This window comes from Peromyscus leucopus, chromosome 6 (genome assembly GCF_004664715.2).
Source record: "Peromyscus leucopus breed LL Stock chromosome 6, UCI_PerLeu_2.1, whole genome shotgun sequence".
Classification (NCBI taxonomy): domain Eukaryota; kingdom Metazoa; phylum Chordata; class Mammalia; order Rodentia; family Cricetidae; genus Peromyscus; species Peromyscus leucopus.
In genome coordinates this window covers 66,858,832-66,874,997 of record NC_051068.1, presented here as the reverse complement: position 1 = coordinate 66,874,997, position 16,166 = coordinate 66,858,832, and the positions used below count along the sequence as shown (strand labels likewise).

At 41.6% G+C, this 16,166-nt stretch overlaps 1 protein-coding gene across 2 annotated transcripts in view; it reads right to left on the bottom strand.

The window, feature by feature from the left end:
* Window positions 1-16,166, bottom strand: part of Ash1l (ASH1 like histone lysine methyltransferase) — a 152,671-nt gene that overhangs the window by 97,974 nt on the left and 38,531 nt on the right. For both annotated transcript variants that reach the window (XM_028890773.2, XM_028890771.2), the window contains exon 3: window positions 10,831-15,385. In XM_028890773.2, coding sequence (XP_028746606.1) covers window positions 10,831-15,385 — 4,555 coding nt within the window. The remainder of the gene's footprint in view (window positions 1-10,830; window positions 15,386-16,166) is intronic.

Genomic DNA, 16,166 nt, shown 5'->3' with positions numbered 1-16,166 from the left:
ACAAAGTTTTAGTTTTGTGGTGTGCATGTGTGCATGCCTGATTTTCATGTATGAAGGCACATGTTTGTGTGGGCACGTGAGTACATGTGGTGGTCTGACTGAGGCTCAGGTTGGGAGCCTCCTCAATTGCTCATCCACTTTAGTAACTGAATCAGTGTCCCTCAATCAAACCCAGAGCTTGCTGATACTGATAGTTTTGCTTGCCAGCTGGCTCTGGAGAACCCCGTTTCTACCTGCTAAGGCTGGAGTTATCGACAGGCTGCTACGTCCACCATAAATTTAGGTGCATTCTGGCATTTCCACTGATGACCTATTTCTCCAGCCCCAATATTTGAAGACTTTGATGGAGTACTTGATTTAAGTTCTGAATCTATTCCTGAATCTCTTGAACAAAACAGCGCTACAAGTTTCTTGTCAACAAGTTCAAAGGTGGGATAAAAGCTGGGTCTTTAATAAAAACAGGTGTTCCTGACATACGAAATAAACTTACAGAAACCAATACATTTCGCTTACCACACCCGTTAAGTGCAATACAGGAGGGAAGGGTTCAGAGTCTGTGCTCATGATGTTTAAGCTAAAAACAAACAAAAAAACCCCAAAGTATTTTTTCTCTCTCTAACTAAGGAATTCCTCACAGAGCTCAAATTAGAACATTTACTAAAATGGAATTCTCCTGGAAACTTCCCAGAACCATCATAATCTAGTTTCTCTCTCTCTCTCTCTCTCTCTCTCTCTCTCTCTCTCTCTCTCTCTCTCTCTCTCTCTTTGTTTCTTGAGACAGGGTTTCTCTGTTTAGCCCAGGCTGTCCTGGAACTCACTCTGTAGACCAGGCTGGACTACAACTCACAGAGATCCACCTGCCTCTGCCTCTTAATTGCTGGGATTATAGGAGTGTGCCACAGTAGGTATATGCCATCAAATTGATCTTGTTTTTAGTGTATTTAACTCATAACTAGCTGTACATGGCAGAACAGTCTGATTTCAAAAATGGACAAAACAATAGCGAAGAGTGGCCAGTGGTACAGTATTGTGATTGATTGTATGTAATTATATATTATGTGTTTCAGAAAGAAAGAAAGAAAGAGAGAGAGAAAGAGAAAGAAAGAAAAAAAGAAAGAAAGAAAGAAAGAAAGAAAGAAAGAAAGAAAAAGAAACAATCCAAACCAAACAACCAAACAACCAACCCCGCTGGTCAGGCTGGTACACACCTTTATCCCAGCACTCAAGGCAGAAGCAGGTAGATCTCTTTGAGTTGGAGGCCAGCCTGATCTAAATAGTGAGTTCCAGGACAATCAAGGCCCAGTAGAGAGGACCTGTCCCCCAAACACACACACACAACAAGCAAACAAATCAACCAGCCCTAATTTAGGTTTGAAGAGATAGTTCAGGGATTAAGAGCACCCTCCAGAGGGTCCAGGTTCGATTCCCCTACACTTACATAGTAGTTCACAACCATCTGTAACTTGGTCTCAGTGGATATGACACCCTCTACCGGCCTCTACCGGCACTGCATGCACGTGGTGCAGACATACATGCAGGCAAAACACCTATACACATACAATAAAAACTATTAAAAAAAAAAACTAAGTTGGGGTGTAGAGGGATGGCTAAGATCACTTAGTGTTCTTTCAAAGGACCTCTATTTATTTTCCAGTACTCACGTCAGGTGACTCACAATTACCCTCTAACTCCTATTCCAGGAGATTGGATGCCTCTGGCCTCAGATACTCACACACACATACTTACACAAAGATGTACAAACACATAATCAAAAATATTTTAATATTTTAAAAGAAACACTCACAAAACTTTGAGTTAGTATGGTATGGATATATTCTAATTGGTAGAGTGTTTGCCTAGCATACCGCAAACCTGGCACTGAGTACCCATGCACTCCTATAAGACTGAGGGAGGTGGTCAAGTCATCCTTTGGTACACAGCCAATTTGAAGATCAGCCTAGACAACTACATGAGACCATCTTAAAACAAAAAACAGCCAACCAATCAAAACAAACAAAAAAACCTTACCCAGGTAATAAGTACATTTTTAAAAATGCTGAAAAATCAAGAAAGGAATGTTTGAACATTCCATGTCAGATACCTGTTCTCACCAGACATATTTCATGTCTACCTAATATAGATCAAATAATAGAATCAGTTATCAGGATTAGATGAAACCAGGAATAAATAGTCTTAGTAATTAAGTATATAATGTTAAGACTATTAGGACTTTCATGGTTAGTATAGAACATGTAAATTAGAAGACTGGGTGCCTGTATATGTCTGCGTGTGGCCTGTGCAGATATGACAGCCAGTGTTAACAGGATGTCATCCTCCAATTGCTTCTTCACCTATTTATGTACTTTATGTCTAGGGGTGTTTTGTCTGCATACATTTGCACACCAGGAAGAGGAGATCAGATCCCATGGGACTACACTTATAGATGATTTCGACCCACCATGTAGGTGCTGGAAACTGAACTCTGGAAGAACAGCCAGTGCTCTTAAACACTGAGCCATCTCTTCAGCCACACAAAGGTATTTTTTCTTCCTTTCGTTCTTTTTTTTTTTTTGAGACAGGGTTTCTCTGTGTAGCCCTGGCTGTCCTGTCCTGGGACTCACTCTGTAGACCAGGCTGTCCTCAAAATCAGAGATGACCTGCCTCTGCTTCCGCAGTGCCGGGGTTAAAGGCGTGGGCCACTCCCCCCTCCCCCAACTTATTTTTGAGACAAGGTTTCCAACTGAACCTGGCGCTTGCTTCTTTGGCTAGGGCACTGAGGTTGTAAATCCCACACTTGGCTTTTGTTTTGATATGACTGTTCATGGTCTGGACTTGGACACTCGTGTCTGCAAAGCAGGCACCATGCCCACGGAGCCATTTGCCCAGCCCTAGATCATTAATCTTGTGATGATTTCAGTCAAGAAATAAGTCATTTTCATTCTCCTGGGCTGTTTACTTTGTTTTTCGAGAAAGGTTTCTCTGTGTAGTCCTGGCTATTCTGGAACTCACTATGTAGGCCAGGCTGGCCTCAAACTCAAGAGATCTGCCTGCCTCTGAATTCTGGGATTTAAGGTGTGTGTCACCACACCCAGAGTTGTGTTAGTTTTTTGGTTTTTATTTTATATGTATAGGTGTTTTGCCAGTCTTTTTGTGTGCCTGATGCCCACAGAGTCCATAAGAGGGCATCAGACTCTGGGACTGGAGTGAGCTGCCATATGGATGCTGGGAATTGAACCTGGGTCCTGTGGAAGAGCAGCCAGTGTTCTTAATCTCCTTTCTCCAGCCCTGTTCTCATGATTTGACTCCTCACAACATGCCTTGAACCCATGTGTCTGCAGCCCTAATTTGATTTTACTTATCTTTCCTGAAATTTGCAAAAATATAACTCATTAAATGTCAGTTTTATGATAATTAACCCATAATAAATTCAATCAATATAAACAGCAAACAACCTTGATTTTTCCCTCTTAATCAGTTATCAGAGATATATTTTGCTTAACAATTTAGTCTGCTTTAAAAAAAACCAAATCTTATGTTTGAATAATTTTTAATATATCCTTTAGCCAAATTCCTCTAATGTTAACATCTTACGTAGCCAACACATTTTTTCAAAACTAAGAAATTAACACTGGCATAATCTATTGATGCAACTGCAAACTATTCGAGGTTCAGCAAATGTACCTTCCTACTCCGAGGCCTGATCTTAGACATCACATTGTATTCAGTTTTCATGTCCCTTCTAGTTCCCTATGATCTGTTGACGACTTCTTAACCTTTCCTTGATTTTTAAGATCCTTAATACCTTTCTGTAACACTGCTTGAACATCACGTTCCTCTCTGCTGTTCTCTGATTACGGAGGGATTATGGATTTTGGCAAATATACACAGGGATGAAATTCCCTACTTGCTGAATGTCAGGGGATGTACAATCACTCTGTTTCGTCACAGGTTGAGTTAACCTTACTCTTTGTTACTGTGTGTCCATCTTCCTAGTCTATTTGAAAGTAAGTCAGTATATGTGAATATTCAAGAAGAAGTTCCAGGGCTAGAGAGATGGCTCAGCATTTAAATGCACCTGCTGCTTTTGCAGAGGCTCCAGGTTCATTTTCCAGCTCCCACAGGCAGTTAACGACTATTTGTAATCCTAGTTCCAGAAGACCCAGGCCGAACAGGGAACTAACTGCATGTACATCCCCTGACATTCTCCAAATCCACATAAGGTAATAACAGTAAATAAAATAAAAGGAAGTCCTCTTGAAAGAGGAGATCTACATGCATCACTTCTAATCCACAGAACGTGTGTCCTTTTCCAAGTATTTAGTCAATCACTTAGTTCTATCAACACAACTCCTGGATATTTATTTTAAGGTTATAACCCAATATTATCATTATTTAGTCACTTGATTGTTCCAGGTCTTGTCACTGAAAACTTTCAGAATTATAATTTCCCAAAGGTAATCAACAATTTCTTTAACACTGTGTGCGCGTGCGCACAAGTCTGGGGTGAGACATTTTAATTGGAGATCAATTTAAAATAAGTTTGTTTTTAAAGCCTTTATACCTCGCCAGGCGGTGGTGGCGCACGCCTTTAATCCCAGCACTTGGGAGGCAGAGCCAGGCGGATCTCTGTGAGTTCAAGGCCAGCCTGGACTACCAAGTGAGTTCCAGGAAAAGGCGCAAAGCTACACAGAGAAACCCTGTCTCGAAAAACCAAAAAAAAAAAAGCCTTTATACCTCAAGAATTAAGACCATCACAAAAGCAACCACAAAGACACAGCACATAAAGTAATCAGAATTGCTATAAAATAGCAAGAAAGCACAATTTAAATTTTTTTTTTTTTTTTTAGACAGTCTCACTATGTAACCCTGGCTGACCTAGAGCTGGTTGTGTAGACCAGGCTGGCCTCAAACTCAAAGAGATCTGCCTGCCTATGCCTCCAAAGTGCAAGGATTAAAGGTGCGTGCCACCAAGCTAATTGGCATAAAACTTTTCTTTTTCTTTTTCTTTTTTTTTTTTTTTTTTGGTTTTTCGAGACAGGGTTTCTCTGTGTAGCTTTGCGCCTTTCCTGGGACTCACTTGGTAGCCCAGGCTGGCCCCGAACTCACAGAGATCCGCCTGGCTCTGCCTCCCGAGTGCTGGGATTAAAGGCGTGCGCCACCACCGCCCGGCAAAACTTTTCTTATTTGTATATATTTTTATTTTCTATTTATTCTTCAGCCCCCAGAAACTCAACACCAGCTACTCCACAAACTGCTCTTAGATTGACAATGTAAGTGTAAAAGCCACATGTATACTTCAGTTCTTCTTCCCAGGCTATGATCATCTTTTCTATACTGTTTCTCAATCAGGGGAGTGCTATTAGACAGCCCAGGCTGACCTTAAACTGTAGGTCCTTCTGTCTTGGCCTTCTGGGTGATTGGATTATAGGCCCGTGACACCATAAATAACTAGTACTTGACAATCTGGACAATAAACTTCAGAAACCTACAAGGCTGATGAAATGGCCTAACAGGTAATGGTGCTTACTGCCAAGTATGTTATGCCAAGGAAAGAACTTACTTTCACAAATTGTCCTCGGACCTCCACACACAGTAACCCCTTTCTATTTCCTGCCACAGCATATGTATGTGGAGTTCACAGGACACCTTCAGTTCTCTCCTTCTACCATGTGGGGTCCAAGAACTGAACTCAGGTCTTGAGACCCTGGCCTAGGCATCCTCCAATCCTTAGCTGTGGTTACAGGCACATGCTACCACACACACCCTTTTACAAGGGGATCTATCTATTACTGATTGAGCTACTCTCTAGTCCCTTCCCCTAAAGTTCTGACACCGCCCCCCAAGCCTGTCTTTGAGACAAGACTTGTTATGCAGCCTTGCTATTTCCTGTGTAGCCCAGCATGACCTCAAAGTCTTCTGCCTCTGCCTCCCTAGTGATGAAACTGTGTTTCCCTGTCCCCAGGTTTATTTATTTTATTCTATGAGTGTCTTGCCTGCATGGGTATCTGTATACAACATGTATGCCTAGTGTCCAAGGAGGTCAGAAGGGGTCACTGGAGCCCCTGGAACAGGAGTTACAGATGTCTGTGAGCCACTATGTGTTACTAAGTATAGAATTGAGGTTCTCTGTAAGAACAAGTACTCTCAACCACTGAGCCATCTCTTCGGGTCCTGTGTCTTTCGAATATGCAGAATGTACAATTTTTATCTTTAGGCTCTCTCTCTCTCTCTCTCTCTCTCTCTCACACACACACACACACACACACACACACACACACACACACACAATTTTGGGACAGGGTAGGAAGACAGATAATTAAGGGGACAGGGGAAGGAAAGAAGCCCCTCACTTAACAGAATTTGCAATGGAGGCCATATTCCTTTTATAGATAGATATTTCAAGTAAGTGTCAAAACAGTAATGAATTAGGTGTAAGGCCTAAGCATACAGCCTTCCTCTTTTCTCAGCTTACAAGCCTGCAATTTTCTAGAAATCTCACAAGAAACTCCACTTACAATAAAAGACATGTCTTAACCACTTTGTGAAATCCTTATGACTTATATAAGGTTTTACCATATCAGATTGGACCCCCATCCAAGATACCTCTACAGCCACCCACCTATATAAATTTCATTTATGTGTGTGTGTGTGGGAAGGAGCAGAAACAGTTTTTAGAACATTAAGAAACAAAACAGGCCTTAAAAAGTTTTCATAAAAATAACTACTCAGGCTGCTGCAGGAGGCAACAGAGTTGTAACTCTGCCATCCGTCCACTCCATGTATACATGCCAGGCTGGTCCTAAACCTGGACTCCTGTGTCCAGGACTGCAGGTATATGCCACTACATCTAGCTTAACTTCTCTTCTGAGATAGAAATCCATGTCTCATAAGATAGCAAGAAGGGTAAAGCTGTTTTCCTTTAGTTTTTTAAAAATATATAATTTGTTTTTATTTTATGTGTATGAGTGTTTGCCCACATGTATGTATCTATACCACATACATGTATGGCGCCCAAAGAAGTCAGAAAGAACATCCCAAGCTCTTCCAGAACTGGAGTTACAGACAGTTGGGTGCTAACACGTGGGTGCCGGGATCTAACCCTGGGTCCTCTGCCAGAGATGCTAACCACTGAGCCCTCTCTATAGCTTCCTTAAATCTTCTTTTCTATCTCTATTCATCTCCTTTGAGTAACACCTAATTTCACTCAATCTCATTACCATTCAACTAAATGCCCCAAAGAGGTATCTGGAAATGTTGTTTCCCTCTTTTTTTCTCCTCGGAAGAGTAAATCTTCCTCTCTACATTCTGCTGGGAGGGTCTGGAAACAGACAGATCGGATGTCCTTTGTTAATCCACCATTTTCACACTGCTGTCCTTGTAACTGCAAGGACTGATCATCCTTCTGCTTTAAATTCTTGACTGGGGGGGGGGGTGGTCAAAGAGCCTATAGTTTTACACACATGAGGCAAGTATTCTACCACTGAGCTACAGCCTCTCAACTTCGTAACATATGGTTTCGCTGCTGTTGTTACTTCTTCTCCCCACCCCAAATCTCTCAGAAGTCTCTCTTCTTCTATCGTGGATTCTAGTCTCTTCTTCTAGCAAGAAATTTCCTTAGTTTTGTTTGAGTTCCTTTCCAGTTCAGGATGTTCAAAATCGGCTTTCCAGCCCAGTTTTCTCACCCCAGCCGATTTTATCCTCTGGCTGTTAACTGTGCGGTAGACCACCCCCCATCGCTCACTCCCCTCTAGCTGTTCTCTAACACCAACAGCACGAGTCCACGTCTCTCTCTCTCTCTCTCTCTCTCTCTCTCTCTCTCTCTCTCTCTCTCTCTCTCTCTCTCTCGATTACGGCTTTATGTATTTGCTCACTCCCTACCATCTGACTCCTTTCACTACACTGAGAAAGAAAGCAGTCAGAAATCAGACCTTTGTTCACTATTACAGGCCAATAACTACAACAGTGCTGACGTTTAGGAATTCAAGAAATGAATGAAAAAAAATTAATGAATAAATGAATGTACAGGATTCTGTTTCTTTATGTAACTGTTGCTCATGCTGAATGTCCCATTTTATTTTAGGTCTTTTTCTCAGAAAGTTATTCTGAGAAAATTAGACCCCTCATTTTATAGAATCCTATAGTCCCTTTTTTACACATTTTAATCACAAAAAAATGAAACTTTCTCTTTTCTTGTGTGGTGATATTTTGTTGTACTCTTTAACAAATAAAATTTGTCTGAAGATCAGAAGACAGAGCCAGTCACTGGATTAAACATAAAGGCCAGGCAGTGGTGGCATTCACCTTTAATCCTAGTACTCGGGAGGCAGAGATCCATTGGGATCTCTGTGAGTTCAAGGCCACCCTAGACTGCACGAGATTAATCCAGTCTAAAAGAGAAACAGAGCCAGGTGGTGATGGCTCACACCTTTAATCCCAGCACTAGGAAGGTTGAGACAGGAAGTGATATGGCTGGGAGGAGAAAGGCATAAGGGCAGGAGGAGACAGGAGCTCAGCTCTTTGGGCTGAGGACTCAGGGACATTCTGTCTGAGGATTCATGGAGACAGGATCTTCCCCTTTCGGCCTGAGGAGTCAGGAGTGGTGAGAAGTTTATCTAGTGCCTTGTTTCTCTGCTTCTCTGATCTTTCAACATTTACCCCCAATATATGACTCCAGGTTTTTCTTATAAGACCAATTAGGATTCATACAACATCCTTGTACTTTGGAGATAGGCTCCTACCATAAAGCCCTGCCTGGCTTAGACTTTGCTACATAGATCAGGCTAGCCTTCATCTTGAAGTAATCTTCCTGCTTCTGTTTCCCAAGTACTAGGACATGCACCACCACACCCAACTTCATAATAAGGAAACTTAACACAATGTTTTGTTATTATCCCTCTCTTCCACAGAATAATAAAACATGTATTGCAATCCCGATTATAAACAAGGGCTCCCAGAGCACAACACCTAGCAAATACTTGATAGCCCAAAACTAGCAATGGTGGCCAGACAGTGGTGGCGCACGCCTTTAATCCCAGCACTTGGGAGGCAGAGGCAGGTGGATCTCTGTGAGTTTGAGGACAGCCTGGTCTACAGAGAAAGTTCTGGGACAGCCAGGGCTACACAGAGAAACCTTGCCTCTAGAAAAAACAAAAAACAAACCCAAAAAACACAAAACTAGCATTGATTGAATAATTGTTAAAAAAAAATTCTGTCAAATAAAACAAGGTATAGAAGTATTTTCCTCCATGTTAAAACAGAAATATTGGATAAGATGTAAATGTACAATAAAGTAAGCTAACAAGACATTAAAAACAAAGAAACAAAAATATTCCTGGGGGGGGGGGTTAAAGAAATAAAAGGAAGCCAGGTGTGATGGTACACATCTTTAATCCTAGCACTCACCAGAGGACGGTGGGTTCTCTGTGAGTTCCAGGAAAGTCAGAGCTACATAGTGAGATCCTGCCTCAAACATAAAGATAAATAAACAAAGAAATACGTTAACCAGGGTGTGGTGATGGTATACACGCCTTTGATGCCAGCACTTTCAAGGCAGAGGAAAATATATACTCTTTGAGTTTAAGGCCAGCCTGGTCTACACAGTTCTAAGACAGCCAAGGCTACAAGGAGAGAACCTGCCTCAAAACAGAAGAAAAACGAAATCTTATTTTTATGTGTTTGAGTGTTTTGCCTGCATGTAGGTCTGTGCACCACTTGCTTGCCTGGCGCCTATGAGAAGCAAAGAGGATGTCAGATCCCATGGAACTGGAGCTACAAACTGAGCTGCTGTGCACGGGCTGTCAATCAAACCTGGACCCTCTGGAAAGAGCAGCTATTGGTCTCCAGCACTGAGTCACCTCTCCAGTCCCTGTTTTCTTCTACATTTTAAAGAAGTAAACCTATCTTTTCCACTAAGACAGACTTTGATTTTTTTTAACGTCCATGAATTAAAAAAAAAAAAAAAAAATTAGAAAAAAAACCCCTACTTGTCTCCGAGGGTTTTTTTTTCTCTCTAATATACAAATTTTTACCCTTTTAAAGGGATAAGGATAGAAATGAATGACTCGTTGCTCACTATGGTGAGCACTACAGTGTCACTCAGCTCTAATGTTCTTGCCCAAGTTATTTCTAGAAAAATCAGACACAAATACACAGATAATATTTACTCACAGCACCAGACTTTATAGTTAGCTTACAAACCTTTTAAAGATTATAGTAATTGCTAAGTTACATCCCTTATTTGCATAAGCAATGATTCCAGTTTTATTTCTACCTTCTCTAGTCTCAAAAAGCATTTTTCTAGGAGCTACAAATGAATGATTTAGGTTGTCTTTTTATATCTAATTGAAATAACTTCGATGAAGACACTTAAAAATAATCTGGAACATAAAACCTCTCTGAATATTCAGTCAAACCATACTCCTGAAAATTTTCAATAGTTAAGTTTTTATTGAGACATGGGAATTTTGTGTAACACAGAAACATTTGTAATAACTCAACTAGCATAGAGTAAGTGGTACCTACTGCTCACAAGTGTCTGAGCCATTTCTCCATTAAGGAATGAAGCACAAGCTTTTGTGAAAGAGTTGGAGCATTTTTCCTGGCTCCCAAAGTTCTTTTTGTTTTTTAATGATGCTTCTCAAAACTTAGTACAAAGATATTTCTTCCTTCTTACATCTACGTAAAATAAAAACTTTGGAGATTTCAAAATATACTTATAAAAACAAAAATAATGCATAAATTTAATAGAAAGCTCAAGTACATGAATCCAGAAACCAGTGAGAAAATAATTTATTACTGTGACTCAAACAGACAACAAAATAACCCCCTTACCTGCCAATGTCTGTATTGTCCTTTCGTTGGAAGGCAAGGGTTCCTTTCTGTGAGGCCGATTTAGTGCAGTATCTTGTACAGGAAAGAGTCCAGGGCTGTCAGTTAATTTCTTCCGGCAACTGGAGTTAGGGTTTGAAACTCTGCAGCTGCCTATTGCACTTGTAAAAAGGTTCATATGTTCATCACTGCTGGCTGGCTCAGAATTGGGCGTAAATCCTCCAAGGGACAAACTTGGGGAACTTTCCGAGCAGTCAATCTGTAAAGGCGTTTGCAATCCCAAGGCTAAAGAACTTGATTCTGAAGGCTCTCGAGAAACCCACTGTTCTTCTCTGTTTATTAAGCTCTTTGAGGGAGACAGATGAGGGCAGGACATGTGACACCTATGCTTTTCCTTATGCTTATATCGATCTCCAACAGTATCCTTTCCAAATCGGTACCGTTTCAAAGATTCCAAGACAGATCTGGAAGAGCCAGTGTCCATGGAAACCTGGGGTTGTTCAGAACGGTGTTCTCTGTGTTTGTGACGGTGTCTGTGTTTGTGCTCCACCATCCAACCATAAGCCATCTCAGGAGGAACGCTGGGGTAGGTGCTCATGGAAAGGAGAGGAGTCCTGCTGGTTGTAAGAAAAGCCTCCTGTCTAAGGAGCTTATGCTTTTTCTTATGGTATTTGGTAGGATTGAGCAATAAATGACCAGCATGCATATAGGAAGGGGGTGGCAGTGGAGTGGTGAATGAAGGAGATGGAGGTGGTGGGTAAAGAGTGGGGGGATACCTTCCATAGTAACCTAACCCTATCGGAGCGGCTGTGAGGGGCGAAGGAGAATAAGGCATGCCATAGGAAGGGTAAAACCCAGTACTAGATAGAGGAAAACTAAGGCTGTGCATAAAAGGCATTTCCGCCATTGCCTCCCTCATCTTAGGGGGCCTCCCTCTTTTCTTTTTTAAATCAGGCTTCCGAATGTAGTGCAAAGGATCTAAAGGAAAAGAAGGATGTGTATAGAAACTATTAAAATTGATTCGAAAAATAGTTGGCAGGAGGTCTCGGGGAATAAAATGATGACTTCGGTGGGTGATCCGAATCTCACTTAGACGACTTATCAGCTCCTCTAGCTCTGCGATGAAGTCTGGATCCTGCCTACTTCGAAGCTGGGGATATTTCTTTTTCCGTTTCCGTTTCTGTCTTTTCATCTTGTCATAGCTGAGGTAATCATGACTCCTGCGCTTACACTTGTGTTTATGTTTTTCTTTAAGACTGTTTAGGACAGTAGAGGGTTCAGGAGGAATCAGAGAAATGTGTTCAAAAGAATGTCTCCTCTTTTTCTGTCCACAAAACTTCTCTGCCCTGTCTGATGTGCTGTTATTATCTGTCCCAATGCCACTATCACTGGGGATGGTCTCGTCACTGTGAGACTCACTAACTGGGGAAGGAGTAGCTTCTTTCAAGGATGTGAGTTCACTCAAATGAGAAGGAGAATTTGGCAACAAAGTAGGAGGAGATAACCTCCTCCTCCCCTTGGAAGCTTTCTTCATTGCAAGAGTCTGAATCATACTGCCCTGCCTGGAGTGCATATGCAAATATGGCACTGAACTAGGTTCCACAAAGCCTGCGTCACTACTAACAGGGCTTTGACCTCCACTTGTCCCAGAAGACTGAGAGCAAATGGGTGATGGAAGGATCTCAGAGCTCCTAGCAGGTGAAGGCAGTAAAGGGGGAAGGATCTGTCCTAATGCTGACCCAGCTGCCTGCTGAGCTGTTTGTTCAAGCACAGCAAGGCTGGCAGGGCTGCCAGAAAGAAGGCCATTTAAAACAGTTTTTGGTTTGCGACCCCTTCTCTTCCCTATATAAATGGTTCCTTTCTTACTGACATTTATTTGTTGGCCCAATTTAGAGCCAAATGTGGCAGCAAGACTTGATACTGTATTATGAAGTTTGGACTGTACTTTTCCTTTATTACTTGATTCTACAGAACTTGAAAGAATCTGATTCAACAGTTTTTTTCTCTTTAAAGTCTTCATTTTATTTATTTTGCGGATAATTGTTTTCATTAATTGTCCATTGTTTCGTTTGCTCATTTTTTTTTCTGGTTCCATCTCAAGATCACTCATACTGCAGACACTTTGCCTGTGACTGTCCTCTAAGTCATCTGTATCCTGAAGCTGGTCCTCACTCTCAAAGAAATCACTGCTACTTCTCTGGTTCTCACCTTCAGACTCTATCTTACTCGGACTTTCAGTGGCAACAAACGGAGCCACTGACAGGACCGGTGGCTTCATCTTCACTGGAGATCTCATCTGCCTCTTAGGCCTGCCTCTCTTTTTTGGAAAAGGAGATACAGACAAACTTTGTTTGAAGGAAGGAATTTCAATTTCTGGCTGTAAAATTGGGGGTTCTTGTTCTTCTTTTGACTGTAAAGAAAAAACTTTAGAGGCAGGTATTTTTAAAGTCCTCTTAGGCGGACCTTCTAACTGAGGCATCTCCTTAGCTTTAGGTCTTCCTCTCCTGGGCTTATAAATATCTGACAAAAGATCACTAGTGACACACATACTGGAGGACAGTTTGTGAGCAAGAAAAGATTTATGAGATGGTTTTTCACTGTCAGTTAAGAGAGCAAGAGATGGAGCTGTAGACTTACTCAACTTTGGCAATCGGCGTTTAAGGAAGTCATGATCTACAAAAGGTGATGCTCCGATATTTTTCATAAACTTAGCTGGCTCAGAACTATTTGATAGTGAGCTACAGGAAACATTTTTAAAAAGCTCAGCTCTTTCTAATTCTAGTCCTTTTGGAGACCGGCATGTGCTTCTTGCCACCACTTTAGTCCACCGAGGTTTTCTTCCTTTTCTTTTTTTGAATGGTTTGGACTGGAAACTAGTGCTCAGGCTTTCGGCAACTTGGCAGTGTTTGTCTGATGCAGCTACCGCACCAAGTTTTAAAAAAGGCTTGTTACTAAATAAACTAGTAAAGTTAACAACTGAAGGGGTAATTGTAGGAATACCAGAGTCAGAAGCCAAACTTGGCTTTTTTCCCAAGGAAGAACTTATTCTAGGAATATCTAGATGTGTATTTTTTGATTCACTGATTTCTTTATCAATTCCTTTACACTCAATCCCTATGCTATGACTTAATGACCTATGACCAACATTTAAGTGAGGACTTTCAGCAGTAAACTGGTTCTTTCCAATAGATTCAGAAATGTCTTCCATTTGTTCTGCTGTAGAATTTAAAAGTAACGGGTTTGGAGCCAGCTGTGAAGAAGTTTCGGGGGGGCTTCTGGTTAAAGGGTTAATAGATACAGTAGGTGAAGGGGAAGGAAGATTGCTTTCTCCTACTACACCGAAGGGAGACTTAGCTGTAGATGCATCAGAGGCACCTCCCATTTGAAAGTCTGGAGAAGTGCAATATACAGGAGGTTGCTTTTCATGCTTGGAGGTCTCAAAGGCTCCCCGTTCATTAGATGAAAAATTGTCTTGCTGAATGCATGTTGCTTCATTATATATTTCTTTTTCCAAGTTAGTCATTTCTTTTCGGACTGAAAACTTTTCCAACATGCTTTCTTTACTGTGCCGCAGAACATTCTTCTCAAAAGCTTTGCTGGCAGCACTGTCTTTCAGAGACTCAGGAAGTTCTTGACTTTCATGATGATTGATGTTTGCACTACAAGAAGCTTTAAGTTGTTCCTGAGTGGGGAGCAGTGCTTCAGATTTAAGGTGTAAGGCATCTTTACTGCCCAGGCCTGCAATAGGACAACTCACTAATTTCTTTCCAATGTCCTTATTAACCAGTCCCATTGCCGAACTTGCTACAATCTTCTTCGTAACATCCTTGGCCACTAGGCCAACTGTAGAACTCAATTTCTTTCCCAACTCTTTATTAACCAGTCCAACTACGGTGCCAAGTCCTAACTTCTTGCCAGACTCTTTATTCACTAAACCTGGAACAATCCCAATTCCTAGCTTCTTTCCTGAATCTTTGCTCAGCAGTCCTACTGTAGTGATAGTGCCTGGCTTTTTGCCTAAGTCTTTATTAATGAATACCGTTGTAGTGCCAGGTCCTAATTTTTTCACGGAGTCCTTACTGATCAGTCCTACCGCTGCATTGAACACAGGCTTTTTCCCTGGGTCTTTAGTTACCAACCCAACTGCTGTGCTAAGGGCTGGCTTTTTCATCAAGTCCTTATGAATTATTCCAGCTATAGAGCCGACACCTGGCTTCCTGATTAAGTCCTTGCTAACCAATCCCACTGTAGTGCCAGTTCCTAACTTCTTCGGTTTCGTCTTGGAAGACTTGGAAGGAGGACAGGTAGCAATGAGCTGTGCCAACTTTTCTGTTACACTGGTTCCTCCATTAAGTAACGCTCTGTCCTTTATATCAGGATCCCGGCTGCCAACCAGAGATGGCGATGCGTTAATGTAATCTGCCATTTGTGAATGCACTGGAGAAAGCTTCTTGGACAAAGGATTCTTGTCCCCCTGTGAATGAAGACGGAGGTTTTCCTCAGACTGGCACTCCATGGCTGCACCATCGCCTGCTTTCTTGTACAGTTTTGAAGGGTCCTAAAATTTGAACAAGAAAAAGGTTTCAGAGAGAGCAAGTCTTATAACACTTTAATTTCACATTGTAACACAACAATTTGACTACATCTGCCTGCCCCCCCCCTCACACACACACACACAGCAAAGTATAATTTTTTAAGATTGTGTGTGTGTACACATGCCTACCAGTGTAGGTGCTCACTGAAGCCAGATTTCCTGGAGCAAGAGTTACAAGAGTTACAAGCTGTTGGAAGCCTCCCTGGAGAAGTGCTGGGAAAGAAACTAAGACACTCTGGAAGGGCAGCAAGTACTTTCAACACTAAGTCATTTCTCTAGTCTCAGGAAAACATTTTTCAGAAAATCACTGTTAAGTAGGGCATAATGGCACATGCCTATAACCTCAACACATGGGAGGCAGAGTACGGCTCTGAGTTTGAGCCCAGACTATAGAGTGAGTTAAAGGCCAGATAGAGCTATATAGCAAAAATGTCTCTGAAAAACCAAAAATCTAACTAGCAACATGAGTCACTGAGTAAATGTACTTGACACCAAGCCTGACAACCTGAGTTTAATCTCTAGAGAACTCACAAGTAGAAAAGAGAATCAACTCCGTAAGTTGTCCTCAGACCTCCACCCTCATAGTGGAGCACATAAATAACAACATACATATGCCCCCAACCGTGAATGTAAAACAAAAACAAAAAGAAGTACACTAATGCTACTTTCTGTTAGCTCATCTACAACTATATCAAATGCAATCAGTATTGGTCTGTTTCTTTTTCATTTTCTGAGACAACACTGG